The sequence below is a fragment of the Quercus robur genome, chromosome 3, assembly GCF_932294415.1.
Source record: "Quercus robur chromosome 3, dhQueRobu3.1, whole genome shotgun sequence".
NCBI classification, from domain to species: domain Eukaryota; kingdom Viridiplantae; phylum Streptophyta; class Magnoliopsida; order Fagales; family Fagaceae; genus Quercus; species Quercus robur.
In genome coordinates this window covers 6,761,171-6,779,921 of record NC_065536.1, presented here as the reverse complement: position 1 = coordinate 6,779,921, position 18,751 = coordinate 6,761,171, and the positions used below count along the sequence as shown (strand labels likewise).

Below are 18,751 nucleotides of genomic sequence, written 5' to 3'. Positions count from 1 at the left end.
GACCACACTTCTTGGGCATAAGTGGAATTAAAGTGAAGATTGAAAGTATTCTCAAGAACTTCTAATCTTCAGTTTTTGAAATTTACCACACCAAGGTACACTTTCTTATTCTTGAATTCTGAAACTTACATAAAACATGTCATAGATTGTGAATGAAGTAGATCCATTATTTTAATTTTTCCGCTACGTACACTCATATTTCCATCAGCAACTAACTACCAAACTAACTGTCACAACTGTACATTTACACAATTGACTTATTAGTCACAACTCTTATCATCTCCCTCACCTGTGGGTCAAAACTACTCCAACATGTGGAAATTTAAATAGGAGGTAAAGTGGAGGAAATAGGGATTGAACTCAAAACCTCATGTTCTGATACTATGTTAAATTAACGATTATCCCAAAAGTTTAAAGTTATTGTAATATAGTAAATTTAATCATTTAACCTAATACTTCTAACAAAGTTAACCTAGCTAGACTAATTCATGGTTAGTTTAATTGTTCTATATTTTCTAGAAAAAAAAAAAAGTTTACTCAATCTATAAATAAATAGGCCTCATTTGGACCTCTTGGACCATAATATTTAAACTTTAAACATCTATGCACTATAATTTTTCCAAGCTATAGAGACCGAAAAATATTGAAAACTAATCAATTTAAAAATAAAATAACATACATATTCATGACTTCGAGTACATAAAAGGCAATCTAAAAATAAAATTACATACAAATTCATGACTTCGAATACATAAATGGTATATAGTACCAAAAAGGTTGTTTGTTTGTTTTTTCTTTTTTTTTTTTTTTTTTTTCAGAAACAAGACAAAAAAGGTTTAAGTACTCAACAGAAAGCACACAAAAAGCACACAAATATTTAAGTACTCAACAACAACTTTTTTTTTTTTTTTTTTTTTTTTCAGAAACAAGACAAAAAAGGTTTAAGTACTCAACAGAAAGCACACAAAAAGCACACAAATATTTAAGTACTCAACAACAACCACATCTAATATTTCTTGCTGTAGAGAAAAACAACCGGTAAAAGAGATTAACCCCCCTCTTCGAGTCGCCCTCCAGGTTGTCATATGCATCATGTGCTGTCCCCTCCTTCACTATCATTGGTCGTCTGCTGCAACAAAAGTAAAATTTAAAATTATTCCGAAAACTGAATGATGAAAGAGAAAATAAATCCCAAAGCGTCACAGATACATATTAATAAAAAAAAAAACCTAACCCACGAGACCAAACAATCACACACAGACCTAATCTTCGTACAATCAAACCAGATTCCTAACATCCCCACAACCTGAAAGACATCCACTTAAACACATGCTATATTACCAAGATGAACGTCTGTAATATGGGATGGTAAATCAGCCATAGAGGTGCAAAAAAGGTGAAGTATAATGTGGGTTTTAGTTCGTGAAAGCGAATGATATACGCAGGAGTAAAAATTATTATCATTTTTAGGTTAGGAATTATAATTGCTCACAAAAATTGTGAAGTGTCGGTACACCTATATAAGAAATGACCATATCGCCAATACAGGACTAAGCATTGATCGCATTAGATGGAACTCTACATGTGTCAGATAGGTGTTAACTATACAAGGAAGGCCTGTACTAATCAACTGATCATTGTTGTTTTCCAGAGGGAAATTTATAGGAAAGAATTATATATATTGCTGTATTATAAGTCAAGTTGCCAAGACGCAAAAGGGTCACTGAAGTTTTCTAGAGGTTAATTTTATATACACATTACAACTTACAAGATAAAAGAAAAGTTATACAAAGACATATTCTTTTTTTTTTTTTTTTTTCGATTGGAAACATATAACAGAATTTCATTACTACGGACAACTGTCCAAGGAACTTACATCAAACAGAATTTGATGTTCTATTAAGGGAGGAGTATCCTCTACCCATATTACACTATCTTCCACATTCATTGCATTCCTAGACTCAAGCGCTGGAGTCTTCCTCCTAAAGGAACGTACAAAGACATATTCAATACAGCTTTAAATCATTCTTCACCTAACTTATGGCACGGGCCACAGACTCACAAGAGTGAAAAGTGGTTTCGAATTTTGGTAAAGATGCCTCTCATTTCCTTTGGCAATGTATGACATTAAATCCATGTGATTACTGTTAAACATCAAGCACCGACTCTCTCTATTTCTCTAGAAATTTCTCTTGCATTCCAGATATTTTTCCATAATACTCTTTCTTTGCTTCTCTAGAGACTTCTATATAGAAGTAAAATTCACCCACAAGTTCTCCTAATATTCTAGAAGCTGTCATGGGCTGGAAAAGAAAAATAAAATAAAACAAGCTAAGACCTAGAACTACTAAAACTCTATTAGCAGAAAATAGAGGAAGCTAGAAGCTTCAATGTCGGTTGTTTAACCGACTTACAACACATATATATAGGAACCAAAGGTCCACGTGAGGTGCAGAGTGAGTAGAGTGGTGTGAAGAAAAGTTTGAAGGAAAAGTCTCCTAGTGTCAATAGGTGTCTGAAGAAGTGAGGTGTATGTAAGTGTATTCGGTGAGTGAGTGTATTTAATAAAGAGATTAAATTCTATAAGGATAGGGTATACAATTTATGTTTTACACCATCCAATAAGTAATTGTCATATCAACATTTTACTTAAAATTTAAAACATCCTACCACACTTAATAACATTTCAATAGATTCCCAATTTGATTGGATTTATATATGGGTATTAGAATTGATTGAGTGTAATTGTATTTATTCTTAAATATGTGATAAGATGATATGGCATGTTAGGATTGGAGAGGTAAAACATGAGTTTTATACGGTGATTATATTTAGTGTGCGTGAATGTAAAGTGCCGTGTGTGCACCGATGTAATTGCGGTGCTTGTAAAGTGTTGTATTTTCTTTAAGAGTTATTTTCTAAAGTATTTCGTGCTTTCCATCACCTGTTCTTTCAACAATCCGGTATCAGAGATTCCACTGGTTCAACAATTACTATTTTTATATAAAAAATATCAGTATCACTTTATAATCCTCTAGTAGAAAATACAGTGTGTTGGATTTTGTTTTATTTTCATGTATGTGTTTCCATTGAGGTATAGTCCATAGGTTGGAAAAGATATTTTGTTACTTTTGTTTATGTTGCTTCAAAAAGAATGTGAGTGTATTTTGGGAAAACAAATGACAAAATATTTTACCACTTCAAGAAATGTCACGGTAAGACTTGAGACTTGAGATGGAGAATTCTAATAATATATATTCATTTAAAAGTTGAAGCATAGTATTTAGTGTGCATTTGATATTGGCTTAAAAAGCCAACTTTTTTTTATTATTTAGTTTATTTTTGAAATTATTCATGAGTTTCATTGCATTTTTTGGTACTATTTATGAGTTCACTATACTATTTGAGCTACCTTTTAACTTTATTTATAGTACTTTTAGCAAAAAAATTTCAATCTCAGTTAAATAAGCTATTCCCAAACAAACACTTATTATTGCAGCCATGTCATTATTTTATTTTTATAAATAAAAAAATTATTTTATTTCAAATTCTTTTTCTATTAGTCTTTTATAGCTTTTACAGTTTTCACTTCAGCTTCCAATAACACCTTTGACTCTCTATTTCTATTGTTTTCAACTTCCCATGTAAGCTCTTTAATGTCTTAAACTCTCCATCTCCTCTCCTCTTTTCTCTTCCTCTCTTCATTGAATCTAGCCAATTCATAGCTATTTAGTTGCCATTGCCCCTAAAATCAAATAGATTAAATCGAATAGAAGATATCACTACAAGAAAAATGCCTTTTAGCGACAAAGATTTTTTGACGGACCCAAAAAGCCCTCTAAAAAAATCCTATTTCCGTTGGAAAAATAAAGCCACAAATACTTGGTAAAATGTGAAACATTTGTGGCCAACAAAAAAAGTTGTCGCAATTATGTGTCGTAGCCATCAGAAATGCTAATATTTTGGAGGGAAATTTTCCCTCCATATTATTTGCGAGGGACAATTATAATTCTCTCGCAAAAAATGTATTCTTTGTGATGGTTAAAAATATACCGTCACTAATACTAAATTATTTGCGAAGATCAACCTTCACAAATAATTATTAAAATGTCAAAATTTTTGGAGTGAAATGTTCCCACCAAATTTATTTCTGAGGGACAATAAAAATCCCTTGTAGAAATTTTATTTTTTGTGTGGGTTCTATATTATTTACGAGGACCAAGATTGGCCTTTGCAAATAATCATTAAAATATAAACATTTTTTGGAGATAAAAGTTTTCGTCAAATTATTTGCGAGGGGCAATGAAAATCCCTCGTGAAAAGGATATTATTTGTGAGGGTTAATAAAATGCAATAATTATTTGTGAGGACTAAGATTGGCCTTCACAAATAATCATTAAAATATCAAAACTTTTGGAGGGAAATTTTTCCCTCCATACTTTTTGCTAGGGACAGTATAATTTCCTCACAAAAAGTGTATTATTTGTGATGGTTAAAAATATACACCCACTAATAATAAATCATTTTACCAAGATTAGCCTTTTGAATTAATCATTAGAATATCAAATTATAAACTAATGCTTCTCATAACACATTTACTAGACATTTATTCATTGTAGTTTTTATTTTATCTTGTTTTTTAAAAATTAATAAGTAAAATTATTAGATGTGAAGCTATAACTTAAACAAAAATAATATTTCAAATGCATACCTACCGAATTGATTAAAAATGGCTAAAACAACTAAAATCGATTGGAATTTGAGTCAAAGTGGAACAAAGGGAGTTAACTGTATTGGTTTAGTGACTAGAATGAAATATTTTGTTCAATTAAACCGAAATAGAACTAAATGATTACTATGTTTCTAGTAATATGTTTTTTCTAATAAATATAATAGACTAGTTGAAAATATTTTTCTACAAAATATTCAAGATAAATTTATGCTTTGTAATAATTTGCCCATTTAATAAAGGGTAAGTTTTAGGTACAGTATTTTAGGTGTAGTATATTACGGTTTTTTTTTTTTTTAAATTGAATTCAAAACCTTGGGGCATTAACAAAAAAATAAAAATAAAAATAGTCTTGTCTTTTCCAATGACAATTAAATTCAATGCAGCCAAACATTTAAATTCAATTGGAGAACCTAATATAGTGCACCTAATGTATTGTACCTAAATTTTATCTTTCGATAAATTGGTTTAATGATATTCACTATTTTATTACGCATTTTAAGTGGGCATTAAATGGTTTACCATTCAATATCTTTTATATAATTGACTTTACTCAATAACACAAACCATTCAAAATAACCACAATACTACACGAATGACTAAAATGATTCAAATACCTTTGATATGCCTAATATGATCAAAATATCCTCAAAACCTCAAAAATTTCCAAAATACTCCCCAAAACATGCAAAATACATTGAAAAGTTCAAAAAGATTGAAATATCCCTAAAACCATTAAAATGACAAATACACATAAAATTCCAAAAAGTCTCATCAAAACCTTCAAAATGATTGAAATATCTATACAATGACAAAAGCCTTAGTCCCATATCAACACTTTTGTGTTAGAAGCCCTTTCCCTCTCCCTTGTGTGTGTGTGTGTGTGTTTGTTTAAAAAAGAAAAAGAAAAAAGAAAACAGCTTAGTCAAAGTTGACCATATGTATTTTTTTCCCTTGATTATATTCTATTTGAAATCATATTCTATGTTATTTCCTTAATTGACATGTCTTTTTTTAAAGGAAGTAGTTTGGGTTAACTCTCCCCATCACAACCATTTGTGATCCGAGGGGACACTTACTCATATCTTGGATTTAAAAAGAGATTGGTGAAAGAATGAATTTAATACATGATTTAAAGGAGGTACTTTGGGCCAAAGTTACATGTCCCTCCCATGTGTGATCCAAGGGTATGTCTACTATTATCTTGCCTTTAAAAGAGAGTTTTTGAAAATCAAGACTTTTGGTGAAAGACAATGTTCAAAACATAACTTAAAAGAAAGTACGTTAAGCTAACCCCTTGTCACTCCTATGTGTGATCCAAACAGCTACCTACTATCGACTTGCCTTTAAAATGAAAAATTTGAAAATCAAAACCTCCAATTGACCAAAATGCTATCGAAACTACAAAATTAACAAAATACTCATGCACATAAACCATTAGATGTCCTCTATCTCTCTTAACCAGGAGAAGAATGGTTTTGGATTTTAACTCCTACTAGTATAAAGCTCCTTTCAAAACAACAAGCCTATATTCTTGAATGGAGATATCACTATGTTCCTTAAAACTATATGGTATGTCAAAGCGTGTTTTATATATTGGACTGTTATGTTTTTTTTTTTTTTTTAATTTTTTTTTAATTTTTTTATGTCTCTTTTACAATGAAATGCTGCCAAGAAAGTGGTTTGCTCTCTATTTCAATTCTGAAGGTAATCCCAATATTTGCAGTTCTATATTTCCATGTGTTTGATAAAATAACTATAAGAAGGATTAAAAAAAAAAAAAAAAAAACAAACAAAGATGACCATGTTCATGTAGAAGAACAAATTTGAAGAATGAATATTGAAGATTACTATTATGTTAGTAAACTTCATTCATAAATGGGTTTTCAACACTCATAAAAATTTCTAAGTTGTGTTTCATTGGATTTATTGTAGCAATGAGGATAGTAAAAAGAATATTTGACAACGGTAATTTTGGTTTAGTAATTTATTTTCCGTTAAAATGTTGGTACCTCACTTTTGAAACCATTGATGTACTAAGCATATGGTTCCATAAAAAAGTTACATTATCCCCAAAAATGAGAGCCTAAATTCTTCACTATTCAGCTCCAATCAAAAAGAAAGCAAAAAACCAATATTTGATAATAAAAAAATTCAAATTTTCTAATAGTTGTGGGATTTTTTTTTTCATTACCACCTGGATTTTAGAAGTTGAAATAAAGAACAAATATTTGCATAATGTATACTTCATATTAAGATGCATCACACCAAAAAATTACAAGATATATAATATAATTATACTACAATTAATCTTCATTTTTATTACCATGTTATCTTTGCCAAAGTAGAATAAACTATCTAAAAATTGCAACTCTAATAATAATAATAATAATAATAATAATAATAATAATAATAATAATAATCAAAGTCCTTTCTAAAACAGTTCATTGAATATAAAAGTCATCAAGCACTATAAAAATGTGCCTATATAAATGTAATACAAATGTTTGACTATATGAGCATGTTCTCCATTGTTTTAATTACTTTAAATGACAATCAACTAGGCTCCTCTATTGTATTGGAAAAACAATTCGTTTTAGGTTTTAATTATTTTTTATTGATTATTATCAATAAATCACAAAAATCATTCAAATAATAACCTTTGAACCTAGTGAGAGAGTGTAATAAAAGCGTGTGTGTGTGTATTTAGCAATTATTTTGTTTCTCAAAAAAAAAAAAAAATCAAATAATAACCGCACACAAATTTACACCAAGGTTTATCTTCTTTTTATTTTTCTACATCTTTTTATTTTTTTATTCTTAATACGTCAAGTTGAAAAGTCATATTTACTCTACACTATATTTAATTATGAAGTTTCTAGGGTATGTCATATATTTGATGGTTGATATAAAAGATTTCTTGACAAAATTTTGTTTGAATAATTTGATAAAATATGTATATATCTTTGGGTTTTATTTATTTATTTTTACTTAATGTTAGTTTACTATCTTATGCGGTAAGAATTTTCTTTTGGCAATTCACAAAATGATCCTTAACAAATTATTATTATTAAATTTTTAATTTCAAATAATAAAAGTTAACATCAAAATGATCGTTAGTAATATTCTCATACATTACGTGGGTCTACAACTGGTGGAGATGATTACATGTATAAGAGCATTCACATCTGGAGTGCTTAAAAATTTAGCATTTAATACCCAAAAAAATTACTTTATCTATTTTAACACCTTACTTAACAATATTTTCTCATCTCCTATTTTAACATAGGACCCATTGAAATAATATAAACTATTAGGACATATGTGAGAATTGTTAGAGACATATGTTATGTAAATTGGCTAATCCTTTGACAAAACGCACTTTACTTGTAATTGGGTAGATCTAGGATGGGTTTAGTACTTCAAGGAACAAGAGTTCAAGTTTAGTATTGAAGTCATGCAAATCTGTCCAAAAAACAAGTGAAGAAGTGTTGTTCATTAAAGTTCAACAAATAGCTCGATAGAATCATATCTATTGAGATTTAATTATGAAGCTCGACAGCAACTCGACAGAAGCTGTATCTGTCGAGAATTACAAAATCAAAACTTCCAGATCTAATTTCACACATATCCATGTGTACTTGTCTAGGGTTTCTTTTCTCACAACCCTAGACATATAAAAGGATTATTTTAAGGGCCATCTCAAGCGATGCAAAGGTTGTTGCACTTGTTGTTACATGCAAATTGTGACCGGAGATAGAATTTGTCCTAGTTTATCATATTCTCTCTAGAAGCTACTGCGTCTTTGCGCCAAGGGTTTTGTGACCAAGGAGCTTCCGAATCTTCATTGTTGGATGAGCTGAAGAACTTTGCAGCCAACATGTCCCTCAAGTTGGTGTGTTAGTCACGTACTAGGATTCGTGCATCATTGATTAGTCACGTACTAGGATTTATGCATTGAATGGAGAGATTGCTGCTACATTACAAGTCTAATTGGGTTGGGGTAAGGGTTCAACTGTAGGCTGATATTAGGTACTGGGATTGCTTTTACTTGTAACCGCTTGTTTTGATAATATTGGATTTTCGGAAGTGGTGACCTTAAATTCACCCGGTGGGGTTTTGCCTCGGTGGTTTTCCCCATTCATAAACAAATCATCAGTGTCAAATTTATTTTTCGCTGCATTTAACTTAGTTGGTGATTTGTTTTTGCTATCATGCTTATTGCATGCAATTGAATCTAATTAATTCACTTGGCTAATTAGTTGATTAATTTACCAAAGGGGTCAATACATTCTTGGCATATCAAGTAGTATCAGAGTGGGCTCACTCTGATTAGGGTTAATCTTTGCTGTGTGATCCATTGACCCCCGTTAGTCATGGATAGAGGACAATCTCTTATTATACATCCTTTATTTGATAGCACTAACTATGCATATTGGAATGTACACATAAGAGCTTTCTTGCAGTCCTTAGATGAAAAGGTGTGGCAAGCTGTGGAGATTGGCTGGACTAAGACAAAGGAAGCATTAGTTGATTGGGATGATGCCAAGATCAAAGCGGCAAATTTCAACAACAGAGCATTAAATGCTCTATTCATTGCAGTCGCCAATGAGGAGTTCAAGAAGATATCCTCTACTGAAACTGCTAAAGAAGCATGGACTATCCTCCAGACAACCTATGAAGGGACTAAGGTTGTCAAGAATTCAAAGCTTCAAAGGCTTACTACGAGCTTTAAAGAAATTAAGATGGAGGAGGATGAGTCATTTGACAAGTTCTATGCCAAGCTGAAGGACATAGTCAACTCTGCCTTTAATCTTGGGGAAACTATTCCCGAACCCAAGATTGTAAGAAAAGTGCTCAAATCTTTGCCTAAGAGATTCTATGCCAAGATCATTGCCATTGAAGAATCCAATGACATTGATAAAATTCCTTTGCCGGAGCTGGTTGGCAACTTGCAAACCTATGAATTGGGTTTGACTAGAATCAGGAAAGCAAGCGAAGGTAAGATCATGACACTGAAGGCCAAAAGCAGTAAGACTGATGAGTCTTTTGATGATGAAAATTCCAAGATGAAATCCTACATCACTAGGCAATTCAAGAACTTTATGAAGAATGCCAATGTGAAAGGATTTGATAAAGACCGAAAGTGATCCAGTTTTTCTCAATTCAAGAGCCAAGATAGAGGAAAGAAGGATGTTAAGGATGGCGGTCAGTACACTGTTCCCTCCAAACCAAAGTACTTCGAATGTCAAGGTTTTGGACACATGAAACATGAATGTCCAATATATCTCAAGACAATTGGGAAAATTAAGGCTATTGCTGCTACCTTGAGTGACATCGAGCCTGAGGATAAGTCAGATGACAATGATGACAAGGGAATCTTGAATGCCTTCACTGCTATAGTGAATCCTACTAAGGGGATTGTCAAAGAGGTAGATGAAGAAGAGGACTTGGTAAAGTCTAAGTTTAAGAAAATGGATGAACAAGATGACATCCATATAGCCTATGCTAAGTTGTACAAGGTTTCTGAGAAGCATGGGAAACTAGCCACCAAGATACTGAGTGATGTGGCGCTGGATCAAGAGGAGCTCTCTACAAAGGTTGATGAAGCAAATCAAACTATTGGAGCTTTGTGGTTCAAGAACAACTTCCTTGCTGAAAAGACAAAAAAGCTTGAAGAAGAACTGCTCTAGGTTAGAGCTCAATTAGAGAAGACTTCCAATGCAAAGCTCGATGAGATGCTAAGCTTTCAGAAAATTGCTTCTGATAAAACCGGTTTGGGGTATGATTTCTCTTCTCCTAATATTGCCTCATCTAGTACTACTATGTTTGTCTCACTTGCTAATAATGTTAATTATGAGAACAATGAATCTAAAACTGAAATAGCTAGTGAGAATATAGACAAAGGAAAATCTATTCTAGGAGCACCCCTAAGGTTGAAAAGAAAGACTAGAAACCCTAGGACTAAGAAGGTGAAAAACAAAAAGTCTCAACCGAAGAAGCCGCATCTCTGTTATCACTGTGGAGCTACAGGGCATACTCGTCCAAATTGCTACAAGTGGTTAGCTACTTAACAAAGCAATAGTATGCTTTCGTTTGGAATCTAGAATCAGTTTCCATCCTTTTTCACACCTCTTGGAAATCTTCTCAAGACCTTTATGTTCCATTCGAACTTGAACAGTTTCAATTCCCCCCCCCCCCCCACCACCACCAGATCAAAGGTTCACTCAAAGGAAAGGTTCTTCCAAGGTGTGGAAGGAAAAAGGCTCTAAGTGATTTAGTCACTTTTTCTCTCTCTCTCTCCCCTTATGGTTATCCATTATTTGTTTGTTTTGCTTTCTTCTTTTTGAGTCAGTCTAATTTTTATGCTATGCTTTGTTTAGCATGTTTTTATTTGTTTGTTTTCGGTTTTGATTTATTTTATTTTTTTCATAAAAATAAAAAAAAAAATTGAAAAATTAGAAAAATACAAAAATAGTGTGTGTTTTGCATACATTATTACTTGTGTACGTTGGATGACCATTGAAACAGAGTTTCTAAACTTTGAATCTTTTGTAGCTTAGATGAGCATCTCAATGTGCAACTAAGCAAGTGAGCTTTGTGGCTCATGTTTGTGATGAGTAAGGTTAAGTAATCTCTTATATTTAACACTCATATCACTCTTTTTGATAGGAATGACTAAAAAATCCTAAGAGAAAGGCATAAATAACCATCTCACCACTAAAACCTGCCAATCATGAATAACATTTGTATGCTTTGGCATAGCAAAATTGTCATGTTTAAGGTTACATAATTTGGTATTTCTTCTCTCTCTCTTATATGCCCATGCATGATATGCTCAAAAAGAAAAATATGCAAAGAAAAACAAAAGCAAAAAGAATCAAAATGCTTTTAAATATGGTTGCAAGCATGTTTTTAGAAGATGTGGGAGTTATAGGATGTACCTCGATAGTGATAGTCCCCATCAAGCAGTTATGATTGTGTGTGAGTGTATTTGATTTTCTCATATCTCAAATCATCATAATATGAGACACGTATGTACTCTTGCTATGTTTTCACACGCAACATGTAAATTCTTTACTACTTTTGATACACGTGCAAGTACAATGTGATTTAGCTATCACAAGGAATACATATATTAATGTATACTCACTAAACTGTCTTAACTTGTTTCTGAAATATAAAATTGGTTAGACTTGTTTAGTGTGTGTGTGTGTTTTGGATCATGAATTCTTTGCATTTTTTTTTTGTTGAGAGATGTTTTTGAGAGCTTAACATGTTGATTGGATCTATATTTGAGTAGTTTGCTTGTTGCATTCATCTCTATGTGTTTTTTCCTCTCTTTGAAAAACTCTTTTTCTTAAATCTCAACAGCTTCTCGACAAATCCTCGACATATTCTCTTCTATCGAGCCCCTCTTTCTTCTTTTCTCGATAGAAGTTAGTGTTATTTCAATCCACCGAACTTTCTGGAATTTGTCTCGATAGATTCTTGATAGCTTCTGGATCCATTGAGAAACTTTCTACTGGCCGATAGATTCTCGACAGAATCTCAATCCATCAAAGTGTTTTTGCCATCAATAAATCCTTGATAACACCTCGACAGATTCAAATCTATCGAGAATTAGTGCTCGACAGATCTCGATAGATACTTCGATCCATCGAGCTGTGATTTCTATTTATATATGGAGCGCGAAATCAGATTCACTTTTCTCACTTCTTTCTCTACAGAAAACCTTTTCTCTCTCTCCAAACACTTTTCCCTCACCAAAATCTTCACACCCACTACATTTTCGGCCCCTACCAAGATCAAATCAATTGGTAAGTGTCCTAAATTCCTCTTCTCTCATGCATTCATGCATTTTAGACCTAGGTTTTGGGGTTTTTGAAAATATTTGGGGTTTTTGAGATTTTTGTGAAATTTTTGGGTTGTGTGTTGTTTAATTGATGATATATGATCATGCATTGCATTCCATTAACATTTTCACAATGTTTCATGCATTTAGATGTGTGCTTGATTATTGAAAATTGTGTATTGGTAGGTTTGGATTGGGTTTCAACCCATGATGCAATTTATTTTTAGCATGTCACATGTTCATGCATATTTTATTAATACATACCCTTTCTTTTCTCCCTATATTTCTGGATAGTGATTGTGTTCTCTCTCTCTCTTTCTCTCTCTCTCTCTCTCTCTCTCTCTCTCTCTCTCTCTCAGATAGATTGCTCATGGCACCCAAATGCAAATCTAATCCAGCTCGGAACCCTTTTCGTTTCGGGACTTCTTATTCTTTTGCTCCTGTTCCCCCTCTTCACATTCAGTTCTATGATGAGAAGGCTCATCGAATTTTCTTTTGAACGGGTACCAAGAAAACATTATATGAAATATAGAATGAATTGAAGCGTAAAGTCAAATATTTCCAAGTATTTGGTAGCAAATTCTTTATTCTCAATGATAGAGAAAATCTTGGGAAGTTTGATGCTAAGAGTGATAAAGGAATTTTCCTTGGGTACTCTATGAATAGCCAGGCCTATAGAGTGTTCAATAAAAGAACCAAGATGGTGATAGAATCAATCAATGTGGTCATAGATGATGCTATCCCGGAAATGATTGTTGATAAAAGTAGTGATGCTACTAATCTTAAGAAGAACAATGATGATGGTAATTTATCTTGAGATAGTGATGTTGAAAAAAAATCACTGGAAAAGGAATCTACTCTTGTTCCATTGAGAAGAGAAACAATGTCATCTCAAGTGCATCAAGTCCTCTCACTCTGCCGGAGGTGCCACCTCCTATATCTTGTGATGATGAGGCATTTACTTCAAAGAGACCATCGTTAAGAGTGAGTTTGAATCATCCCAAAAGCAACATAATTGGGGATTTGGATGAGGGTCTTCGTCTAAGAAGAGGAACAAGTTATAGTGTAAATCATGTGACTTATCATTGTTATCTTGCTTAATTTGAACCTAAGAAGGGGGAAGAAGCTTTGCAAGATGAAAATTGGGTAGACTCCATGCATCAAGAATTACATCAATTTGTGAGAAATGATGTGTGGGAATTAGTTCCAAGACCAAATGATGCTCATGTAAATGGTACCAAGTGGATTTTTAAGAACAATACCAATGAGGATGGTGAAGTTGTAAGAAAAAAATCTTGATTTGGCTCAAGGATACACTCAAGTTGAAGGTGTAGATTTCAATAAGTCTTTTGCTCCGGTAGCAAGACATGAGTCCATTTGCATCCTATTATCGATTGCTTGTATCATGAACTTCAAGCTCTATCAAATGGATGTCAAAAGTACATTTCGTAACGGATTCCTCCAAGAAGAAGTGTTTGTTGAACAACCAAAAGGATTTCAAGATCCTCATTTCCCGAATCACGTTCTTCAGTTGATAAAGGCATTATATGGGCTGAAGCAAGTGCCATGGGTTGTATGTTTGTCTCATGACATATCTCTTAGACTGTGGTTTTAAAAGAGGTCATGCAGATTGTATATCTTTGTGAAACGAGATGTAAAATCTCTTCTAGTAGCCCAAGTATATGTTGAGGATATTGTGTTTGGCTCATCAATTAATTCTCTTGCTTAAGAATTTTCGGAAGAAATGAAGAAGGAATTTGAAATGAGCATGGTAGGGGAGCTGAATTATTTCCTTGGTCTACAAGTGAAACAATGAAAAGATGGGATTTTCATCTCTTAAGAGAAATATGCCCAGAATCTTGTCAAGAGATTCGGTTTGCACTCAAAGAAGCATGCCTCCACACCAATGAGCTCCTTAGAAAAATGTAGCTTAGATCTTTCTAGTGTGGAGGTTAATCCTACATTATATTTGAGCATTATTGGCAGCCCCTTGTACCTCACCGCTAGCAGACCAGATATATCCTTTAGTGTTGGAGTGTGTGCATGTTTTCAGGTAGCACCTAAAGAATCCCATATGACCACTATCAAAGGAATCATTTGATATGTCAACAGAACATCTGATTTTGGCATTTGGTATTCAAGAGACTTAAATGATTGCTTAGCTGGGTACTCAGACGCTGATTAGGCCAGAAGTGTGGATGATAGAAAAATTATCTCAAGAGGGTATTTCTATCGTGGTAACAACTTGATGTCATGGTTGAGCAAAAAGCAAAATTCAATCTCTTTATCAACTGCTGAAGTAGAATACATTACTGTTGGTAGTTGTTGTGCTCAACTCTTGTGGATGAAGAAGCTCCTTCATGACTATGGAATCTCTCAAGACACCATGTGCATTTTCTATGATAATACAAGTGCTATTAATCTCTCTAAGAGCCTTGTACAACACTCAAAGTCAAAGCATATCGAGATTCGATATCATTTCATTTTTGACTTGATGGAAGAGAAAGTGGTGTTTCTTGAATTTATTCACACCAAAAATCAATATGCTGACATCTTCAATAAAACACTCGATGGTTCACAGTTTGAGTCTCTCTGTAAGACTATTGGTGTCGGTATCATTCCTTGACTTCTTTTGTTTGGTATGACCCTTGCATGTTTAACATCTATTCATTCATATAGAAGGGTGCACTCATTTCATCATGTGATGTTTCTTTTAATTGCTTCTTATTTAAAAGTTTGTTTGTTTGTTGTTAATCTTACTTTATTGCTTTGTTTTGTGTGAGTAAAAAAATTCAAAATCACATAAAAAGTATAAAATCCAAAGAGTTTGATCACTTGTGTTGTGTCATATCACTTGTTGAGTTTGACCTAGTACTTTCGTACTAATGGTGTAATGTATTTACGAGCTTAGTTTTATTATGTATGCACTTATATTGAATGTGAGTGAAATCTAAAAATATATGCTTAATTGTTGTAAATAGATTTTCAAGCTTGTCATGACTGTCTGGCCAATAGTCTTGATTGATCTTGATACATTCGTAGACTTGATCTTATATATATCCTCACATTTAATTTTTTTTTCAGAAAGCTCTTCAAACGTCAATCTCTAAAAAGAGAAAGAGCTGAAAAAGCCTCACTTCGAAAATTAGTTAGACTAGGAAGAGGTGGAGCAAGTCCAGAGGCATTTCCTCCAAAGAAATATAAAAAAATTCATGGTATAGATGCTCAAAAGTTTAGTTTTATTGATAAAAAAAAGTATGAAAAAAAGGAAGCAAAATGAAAAGCTTTCAATCAAGTAAACACTTTAGGGAGAAATTATATACGTTATTTTCTATTCGTGAGATAGGTCTCTTGACTTTGTGTTATTTGTGTATGACTTGATTGAATTGATCATTTAAGTTTCCTGCTAGACTTTGTATTAATTCATATTTGATACTCACACACAACACACAAGTCTAATGTTCAATGAATATCTATTTCATTTGTTTGATTGTACGTGTTTAAATGTGATGTGTGTATGCTTAATTGCTAGTTGATCAAACCAAAAATATTTTTGAGTGTTTTGTTTGTTTTTTGAAGTGATTTTTGTCACTTTTGCTTTGAAAGTTTTTCTCAAAAAGCCAAATTTTTTGTGTTAAAAAACTTAGTGTTTGGCAGTTTCGCGACTCAACTTGCAAGTGGATGCAATCCCATCCAAGTTGCGAATTGAAATGAGGAAATTTCAATTTCTTAAAAATTTAGGCAGAGAGTTTCATTACTCCAATGCAAGTGCTTCATGACTCAGACTTGACCCATGAAAATCTGCTCTATGCATTTGCACATTTCGCGAGTAACTCTCAAGTGGCTTGCAAGTCACTAACTTGTGAAATGCGAAAAAAGTCAATTTTTAAAGGGCTTGAAATGTCAGCTTTTCAAAAACATTGTCATTTTGTTCTCTGTGACTCCAACTCCCCAAACCACCAAATTTCTTCAAAACTCAACCTATTTGATGTCGTGAAAGCTACAAGAAAGCAAACATGTTACTTTATGAATGGAAAAAGAAACTAAACATGTTAGCTTCTGTATGAAAACCTTGAATCCATGAGGGGTCCCTTTAATCCACAAAGTAATAAGGTCTTGGAATCCACTAGAGAGAAATAGACAAAGCCTGTAATTTTATAAATCTGAAAAACTGAATTACCCTAAAGGCTACAATATGTTTAAATAATAAAAGAAACACTAGGGCGACTATGAAAATGCCCAGAAACCGTAATCCGCACTAATCACGTAATTAGATGGCAAAATAGTGATTTTTGCCAAAAATAGCAAAATTTATATAATTTCGGAAATTGAAAATGTTGTTTCTAAGAGACACCCCAAAACAAGCAAAATCTTATTCTAACTTTTCAATTAAAAGTATTAAGGAAAAACAAATGTTACTATAAATAGCAAAAACACTATTTTCGAGGCCTTAACGATGGAATTTGTCTAAATTTAGGTGACGCTCATGGCATTTGTAAAGAGTTTGGATCAGAATACCATTTCCCTTCAACCTGCCAAATTTCATGCAATTCCGTCACCGTTGCCCTGATGGCCTTTACTAGCACCCCCCATTTGATCTTGCGTTATGACTTCCAGCGCCCTTGTTGCTCCAGGAAGGCATGTGCTATTTGTTCTACATCACTATTTCATTTGGGTTTCATCTCTAAGACTCTTCTAAGATAATTTCTAATAACTTTTATCTTTCTATTCCATAGATTTTGTCTTAAGATTGCTTAAAACCTAGGGTTGGGTTCATTTTGAATGGGAGTTGATGAAAACTTGATTTTTGCAAATTGTTTTCAATTTTGTTGAATTGGACTCTATCCCATTTGTGTTGATGATGATATTGTTGGCCCCATGTGGAAAAAATAACTTGTATTAAGGCATATTTTGACATGTTCATGCATTTTTCATTATAAAGGGTTAAGTGTTACACGTTAGGTGTTTGATATGTTGGTTTTGTGGAGCCTAGTTGTGTTTGATCTGGATTATAATCTGACCTGAAATAATATTGTTACAGTTTTTAATGGGAGATTCTCTGAGGCTTAGTCCATGGATGTAGGCAAATTGCCAAACCACATAAATACTGTCTTGTGTGTGATTATTTTTCTTTGGCGTATATTGTTTCTCTATTTTTGCATCTCATAGATCTAGAAATTTTGTACATATTTCCATCAATTGATATCAGAGCCTAGGGTTAGGTTTGAGTGGGAGCAATGGCAGAGGAAACAGGAAAGGCATCTGGAATAGAAAAATTTGATGGCATAGACTTTGGATTCTAGAGGATGCTGTTAGGACATATGTGTTTCACATGTTAAGAACATATGTCATGATTTTATGTAATTGTCTTATCTTTTGACAAAACGCACTTTACTTGTAATTAGGTAGATTTAGGATGTGTTTAAATACTTTAAGAAACCATGTTTCAAGATCAAGTATTGAAGCCTTCAAGTCTGTTCAAGAAATCAAGCTAGAAGTGCATATTCATTAAAGCTCGACAGCTGCATCTATCGAGTTTAAGAAAGCTGTTCAAGCTCCGTGTGCTCGACACCTGCTCGACAGCTTCTTGACACCTCCTATCTGTCGAGGTTTAAGAATTTCATAATTTTGATCTAATTTTCTTGGGATCTGTGAATGTGTCTTTGGGCTTTCTTTTCTCCTAACCTTAGACATATAAAATGATTGTTTTAAGGGCCGTCATGAAGTTCACAAGTTGCACAAGCATTGAGAAAACTCTGTTAAAGCAATTTGTAACCAGAGACAAAGTTCTTGTCCTAGTTCATCTCTTTCTCTTGAAGAAGTTGTTGTGTATGTGCACCGTAGGGTTTTGTAACCTAGCATCTTCTTGATCTTCATCGTGTGGATGAACTAAAGAACTTTGCAGCCAACAACCTTCTTAGTTGGTGATTGAAGTCGCGTACTGGGATCCACGCAATTGGTTAGTCACGTACTTGGGAGCCGTGCATCAAAAAGGGGGAACTGTCACTACAGAACAAGTCCAATTGGGTATTGGGGTAAGGGTTCAACTATAGGTTGGTAAGGTACTTAGGATTCCTTTACTTGTAACTACTTGTTGTGATAATAGTGGAGTTTCGAGAGTGGTGACCTGAAAATCACCCGATGGAGTTTTTGCCGTTAGGTTTTCC

The 18,751-nt window shown here is 33.2% G+C and overlaps 1 protein-coding gene across 3 annotated transcripts in view; it reads right to left on the bottom strand.

Annotated features, from left to right (window-relative positions):
• Positions 1 to 709: 709 nt before the first annotated feature.
• Positions 710 to 18,751, bottom strand: part of LOC126716872 (probable disease resistance protein At4g27220) — a 57,762-nt gene continuing 39,720 nt past the window's right edge. For 2 of the 3 annotated variants that reach the window (XM_050417902.1, XM_050417903.1), the window contains exon 8: positions 710 to 1,129. In XM_050417902.1, the coding sequence (XP_050273859.1) occupies positions 1,091 to 1,129 (39 nt within the window). In that variant the 3' untranslated portion in view covers positions 710 to 1,090. The remainder of the gene's footprint in view (positions 1,130 to 18,751) is intronic. The other variant, XM_050417904.1, reaches the window with a different exon arrangement.